This window comes from Gavialis gangeticus, unplaced genomic scaffold (genome assembly GCF_001723915.1).
Source record: "Gavialis gangeticus isolate Ggan-Ray unplaced genomic scaffold, GavGan_comp1, whole genome shotgun sequence".
In the NCBI taxonomy this organism is placed as follows: Eukaryota; Metazoa; Chordata; order Crocodylia; family Gavialidae; genus Gavialis; species Gavialis gangeticus.
In genome coordinates, this window is record NW_017729031.1 from 54,751,325 (window position 1) to 54,758,404 (window position 7,080).

At 41.5% G+C, this 7,080-nt stretch overlaps 1 protein-coding gene across 1 annotated transcript in view; it reads left to right on the top strand.

Annotated features, from left to right (window-relative positions):
- Positions 1-6,685, top strand: part of HAT1 (histone acetyltransferase 1) — a gene marked incomplete at its 5' end in the record, with an annotated part of 63,870 nt that extends 57,185 nt beyond the window's left edge. The window contains one exon of the mRNA XM_019522873.1: positions 6,385-6,685. Within this exon, the coding sequence (XP_019378418.1) occupies positions 6,385-6,552 (168 nt within the window). The remainder of the gene's footprint in view (positions 1-6,384) is intronic.
- Positions 6,686-7,080: the final 395 nt, after the last annotated feature.

Consider the following 7,080-nt stretch of genomic DNA (forward strand, 5'->3'; position numbering starts at 1 on the left):
CTGACTGTGTAGGCATCAACGCCGCAATCTCCTAATTTTTTAACGAGAATGGGGTGAGAGACGGTATCGAAGGCTTTCCTAAAATCCAGAAAGACTGTCCACTGTGACACCTGCATCCAAGGATTTTGTGACCTGATCATAGAAGGTCACCAGGTTGGTCTGACAGGACCTGCCTCTAATGAACTCATGTTTGTTGTCCCTAAGCATACACTCCCCTGCTTGCCCCTTTTAGGTGTGGTCCTGGATAATTTTCTCAAAGAGCTTCTCCAGGACTGAGGTAAGACTAACAGGCCTATAATTTCCTGGGTCCTCCTTCCTCCCTTTTTTGAAAATGGGGACCACATTGGCCCTCTTCCAGTCCTCTAGCATGACAGACAGACAGACAGACAGACAGACTCATGTTCATGCTGCTGACCTCATCAGAATATTCTTTGCAAGTTGCTGCAAGCCAGACCACAGAGCTTCAGCTCATTAGTATGTCCTTCACAAACATTACTAAGCAGACTCTAAACTGTATTTTGAAGTTGCAGAAATCATTAATCAGGATTAAACCTTGAAACTTTGACTCACAACTCTGTGCTTGCTCTAGGCAAAAGTATTGAGCCTCCAAAACTTCTCTTGATATCAGTTGCAGTTGTGTGTATCCAAGTTGGGCATGTACAAACTAAAACCTATTGTTTTAAACTGCTTTTTATACTGTCAAACATTTAAAATGTCTTTACCTCAGGGATGCACCTTGTATTCTTAATACCTTTATTAACATAGGTGCAAAACCTTGCTATTTGTAAAGTGCTTTAGATCTGCAGCACTGTACAAATGCAAAATTGTTTCAGAGTGCACAAATCAATGTCGTGACAGCTATATTCTATTCTTACGGCTATTTCCTAGCTAGCCACAGTACAAATGAACTGAATACAGAAGTCCTGTAACATGTCTACTTTTGAACTGTTTAGGCTAACAGAGAAGCCACTTTTTATGTATTTGTGCTAAGTTGTAGGCTCAAGGAAACTTCTTAGGGCTGCTGTGATGACTACTATGGGTGATGCTTCTGATTTTGTTAACTTTGTAAATATTTTGTTAACGATGTAAATACCAAATAAGATACTCCTTGTCATTACATACAAAAAACTAGAACTCTTGGTTCTAGTTTTTTATATGTCTTTTTGTCTCAGACAAACATGGCTACCAAGTACACTCCTTGTCCTTACTGCAGTCTAAGTTGAAGGGACTTACAACACTGAGGGTTACATGGTGTGTAAGTGCTAAGATGCAGTTTCTTTTTTTCAAAGCAATTATTTAAAGGCAAAAGATTTGGTATGGTGCTAAATGGGACATGATGACACCTGTCATAGTTTGGAGTTAAGATGATGGCCTATTTGTAAGTTGTGCACAAGATGCTTGTTTAGGGCATAAAACAGGATTTCTGTTCCTTTTTTTTAATCCTCTCTATGAAAGAGTGTAGTGTGGACTTGACTAGCTTTAAAGAAGAAAAAGCTTCCCTTTAGGAACACGAAGGTAGATTTTTCTTCAAAATGGTTAAATGCTTTTAATTGTGGCTTAGTGGGTGAAAGGAGTGCACTTCTGAGAAGTGATTTTGGGGGCAGAATTGACATTTTTCTACCCCATATGAGTTTTTTTCAAAATCAGATCTGCTTGCTTTGATTTGAATATTCTTAATACTTACTCGGCCTGCAGAACTAGAGCACAGTATGCAATAGCAAACTTGAATTCTGTTCACAGTATGCAATAGCAAACTTGAATTCTGTTCTTTCTTACATATCAGCAGCAGGGTGATACACTTCCCACCAGTCACTGGGAAGTATAACCATAGCTGTTGTTACTGTGACAGTTTTGTAGAAGTTTCTTGGAGCCCATATCCCAGCATGAATATGTAGTGTACATCAGCAGTCCCCATACATGACTTCTGTAGCATCACTCTGGACAGCCATTCTTAGCCCTCTGCCTTATGCCTATTATTAAGCTGCCTCCCTACTCGGTATCTGTTTTTCTATCTCAATCCACCAATCAATACTCTTTATATGAAATCTTGAAGATGATATCTTGTACTTCCTGTTTATTGTTTCAACAGAGTTACTCTATTTTTTTTGCATATAGTGCATCCCAGAATAAGATAAACACCCTGTTCTTGAAAGGAAAAATGAAGAACTTAAAATATTTCCTTGTAGTAAGCAATTGAGTAATAGTAGTAGGGAGCCAAGACTGTTCATTGGTTTGCTCACTGTGGATTGAGCACGGAGTTACTTTTGGTTTTGCCTGGTAAGTGGCAGAAGCTGCTCTTACCATGTTTCTCACAAATATGCACTTCAATTTCCATCAGCTCTTTCTTTGTCATGGTGTGTTGTATGTGAGAAAATACAGTAGTTTGTTCCTTGGCTGATATCTCTTTGTATTACTTGGTTTGGATATGAATGATCTTGTCTTTGGCTGTGGGTTGGACTAGATCTCCAAAGGTCCCTTCCAGCCCTACTTTTCAGTGATTCTCTTGCAGCCCTCCAAGGAAGCCATCTTTTGCAACTGAAAGATCAACATCTCCAAGTTTCAGAAACTGGCGCATCATTTGGCCTCATTGCGCTGGTGACCTGCTTCTAGAAAAATGGTTATTGGGACTTCAGTTAATCAGAATGTGGATTCATCTGTGTTGTAGAAACCTGCCTTTTCCCCAGAGTCCAGAATTATTCTTTTTTAGATTGTGACAGTAGAATGTGTCTATGTGTATATTGCCAGATGCGAGAGGTGATCAAAGGATTTAAAGGATGACATAAAGAACATATACAGTACACAGGGATGTTTCAGTAAATCATTCTGCCAAGAAGTTACAGAGTTAGACCAGTGGGTTCTCTATGATTTTTACCTTTTGCATCCCTAAGAGCAGGAATTCATTGTATAATAATACTGTTCTTATTTCTGCTCCCAGCACTGACAGATATGCTTGGAAGATGGACATCTGTTCTGTCAAGTTGTCAGCTCTGTGCCCTCCATCCTAGCCAGAGGTGCCCTGAAAATTAGACTGAATACAGCCAATCTGAATCTAATACCACAGTAATTGACCATGTTGCCTTCACTTCTCTTATCTGAAGGAGATGTCAAAGATTGCCAAAGATTTTATGATGCAGGGTCTCATCATCAGGCAGGCACACCAGAACAGCTTGTCTTTAAGCCTGGAGATTTAAGGGTGGTAATTTCAGAAGTGCTTACTCTTGGCCTTATTCTGCTGCCATTGAAATCAGGGTGAAGTTTAGGCTAGTGCTAAGCACTTTAAAAGATCCCTGTATGTGAGGGTGAACTTTCTGGATTTCTGTCTACTACTCCCAGTAAATCTAAGGGAAATTGACTACAGAAAACAGCTCCTACAACTAAGATTTACTATCAGATGTTTTTGCACATGCAGCCTAATATGTGTTTTAAGGCACCAGTTGATACAAAAAAAAAAGGCTTTTTAAATTTGTAAGGGTGTGGCTTTTTATTTTCAATAATGTATGCTACCCTTTGAAGATTTGCCACCACCTCCAGGATACTGGAGGCTATAAAGTCCAGCAGAAAACTTTTACACAGCTAGAATAATATTTGTCCTTATGAAGGTTATGAAAAGCCTGAAACATCAAGACAAGCAGAGACGTGGGCTTTGTACTGTTGTCACTTGGGTTTAGTAATCAAGAGGAAAAATATCCTAATTCCATTACGGCAAAGAGCCAACTAGCTCCATGGTTGTTTCAGAAACAGCATCTTAAGATTTGTGACCAGGTTGTTGTTGCTCCTTTTAGTAAGTAATGTCTATCCTAACTGATCTTTTTTTCTATAATCAAATGAAACATAGTTTCCCCATTTAACTCTTGGCTCCTTAATTTTTGGAAGAAGTGGGAGACTAATAGCAAATTGAAGTGGTAAACTCTAAGTGATAAAGGTGACTGGTCAAAATATGAAAAAAAAATGTAAAGAACTCTGACAATAGTAGGTAAAATTAAGGAATCTGGCCACTTTCAGTGACAAAGGAGTTATGAAGGGGTAAAACACGTTGCAAAGGAAAAATGCTGCTGGATTTCAGGAAGAAGATTTGGCCTCAAGTATCCAATTCAGTTAAGACCCTTCATTGCATATCTATAATCAAGTATAATATTGAGCTGTTTTAAGAAGAGGGTAGAAAGCAAGCTGTGGCAGTGCACCTTTGGTACCTGCCACTTGAAGGGCAGAAAACGGGTAGCAGCCAGGTGCCTGATGAGGGCAGCCATTTTGGCCCAGTGATAAAAGCTGGGCTGCAGTTTGCTGCAGGAAGGAAGGAGGTAACATTAGGCTGACAGGCTGCTCTGGGAATATCAGGAGGTAAGGGCAGGGGCTATGAGGTGGAGGTGACCCCTCGTCCTGGGTAAGATGTAAAACTGCTGCACCCTGCCAGGAAAGAGTGGTCTGGTAGGGCTCCTAGTGGCATGGGAGCCCCCAGGAAATGCCAAGCCAGTTACCTTCCTGGTGAAAAGCGGGTTGGGGTGCCTTATAACCCCTGTCCCACATCCCTGGTGGTGTTGTAAAGAGCAGGGGAAGCTCAGAAGCAGAGCTCAGGCTGGCACAGAGACCTGGGGCCACGCCCAGGCGGTAAGGGAAAGCATGGGGGTGCAAGAGAGACCGTGAGTGAAAGGGGCGACGAGTAGTGAGACCCTTAGTGAGAGGGGCAATGAACAGAGCGGTCCTATGAGTGTGGATGAGTGAGGAGGCCCAGTGGCCCCGCGAGGGGCCAGGAGTGAAATGGGCCTATGGTTGTAGAATTGCAGTGTCAATGCTCAGGTGAGGGTAGCGCAAGACGCCCAACAGACTGTGCTGGGGCTGACCAAGGCAAGGAGAGCTAAGCTGGATGAGGCTGGGCAGGATGAGTGTGGCCCTGAGAGAGAGCAGTATGAAAGAGGCTGGGTTAGAGCCAGCGGAGCAAATGGGACCCTGGTGAGAGAGGGGTGGAATGTGAGCAGCCCTCCGGGGCGATAGAGAAGAGCTACGACTGTGCCCAGTTTGCTCTGGCCATAGGCCAGAGAAGTAACACCAGAGTAACATCTGTGAGGCATGGGACCCGTGGAGGGGAAGTCGGAGTGGGTATTAGGCCCTTGTCAGCAGGGCAAGTAAATGGGTAGCTTCCCACCTTAGTAACAACTCTCATGTTTTTCCATCAAGACATGGCAGGAAAGCGAAGCAGGCTGTTACCCCAGGAGCAGGGTGGCTGGTGGAGACCTGATGAGGAGGCCACCCTGTTACACAAGCCAATATATTTCATATGTTGTCGACTTCAATCCTATGTTCCTCTTCATTCCTCAGATTCTGGATTGTTTGACACCTGCTCTCTTTCTCTGTAGCAATTCTTGTTTCCTGACTGGAAGTGGACAAACTATTTGCTTCATCGATGCTGATTCTTGTCAATTATGTTTTAATCAGTATGATTAAATTCCCATTATCTTTGAGGTTTTTGCTAGAAAGCTATGTTAGATTTATGGAAATGTAAATACAATGCACTTATAGAAGATAGTTTCCCTCTTAGTGCAGCAACGTTTTTGGCTTCTGGTTCTTCTCTGCTTGGTCCCTAGCCATATGATATATTTCTACTAATACTTATTCTCTCATGCACATGGTCTTCAGTGCTGTTCTCAAAAGACTGTTAGTATAAATCATTTTAATAGTCTAACACAGGGATGCAGCATACATGCCACAAGTGATTGTGTAGCAGACCAGGAGGGGGCAGCCAGCACAGTGGCAGGTGTGGCAGAAAACAGAGCAACAGATTGGACAAAAAGCAGACCAGCCAACCAAGCTGGAGAAGGAGATTGGAGTGGCACTTGCGGTGGGTATAGGGTTAATTTGAGGCATACCAGCCAAAAAGGTGGTAACATTGTCCTAACATTAGGTCTGCTTTTGTTATGGGACTTACCCTAAATAGGGGGAGAAAGGCTAACATTATATTTGGTAGTCATTGCTAAATGAGGTGGGATGCAATTTGGCTAAAGATCAGTATAAATGGGTGTATAAGCCTGTTTAACATCAGCATAGCACTAATATATAAAATAGTGTCAATTGAAAGAGGTACCAAATTAAGCTGATATAAATAGGTGTACTACAAAAAACCGTAGAGAACAAAGAACAAATAAATTCCCAACCTTATTGGCTTCAGACAGAATTAAAAATCACCATTTACTTTGTCATTCACCTTGTTAGATTTTCAAGGAAAAGCTTTACCAGAAGAACCTTTGCTGCATCCCATGCTTTTGTTTTTAAAATTGTTACATTTTAGGAAATGTATAGGAAATAATATTTAGGAAATAATTTCACTATATAAGTGTAAAGGCATTTATTAACATTACTTACATTTAATCTATTGTTTGTTTGCTTACTTAGAAAAAGCAGAGAGAGCTGGCTAAGATGCGAAGATGTCTGAGACCAGAGGAGTTGACAAACCAATTGAACCAAATAGACCTAAATATGCAGCATGAACAGTTAGAGGAGAGCTTCCAACAGCTCGTTTCAGATTACCGAAGGGTGCTAGAACGACTTGCTCAAGCATGAGGATTCTACCTTTCTGTACAGGAAATTTGCAGATTTCTATACATTCTTGTGATGCAAATCCACAATCACTACTTAATTGCAAAATCTCATGTGACGTTTTAATCACAATAAAGGTGACTTGTGTTTTTCTGTGCATCTTGAGTATTTATTTTTGGTTATACATGTAAAATAATTGTACTTGGCTTTTGGGGTCACTTACTGCTTAAATAAACAATATAGATTCTGAGATATATTAATACTACACCCATTTGAGTTTTCTTTAGATTTTTTCAGATGTTCTGAGTTGCTGAAGTGAATAAGAGTGTACTATTAGAGTAGAGAATTGTCATTGACTTTAAAACTACCACACAGACCTCGGAGAGCTTCTCCAGCTGGGTGTTCACCAGGGCTGGCTGGGTCTCACCACAGCTGGCTCATGCTCTTAAGCTTTCCTTGGTGTAAGCAGACTGTAGCATGGCTCTGTCTGCTGCCTCTTGGTAGAAATGGGACCTCACAGCCCAGTTCCCTTAACATGAGGTTCAGTGCTGA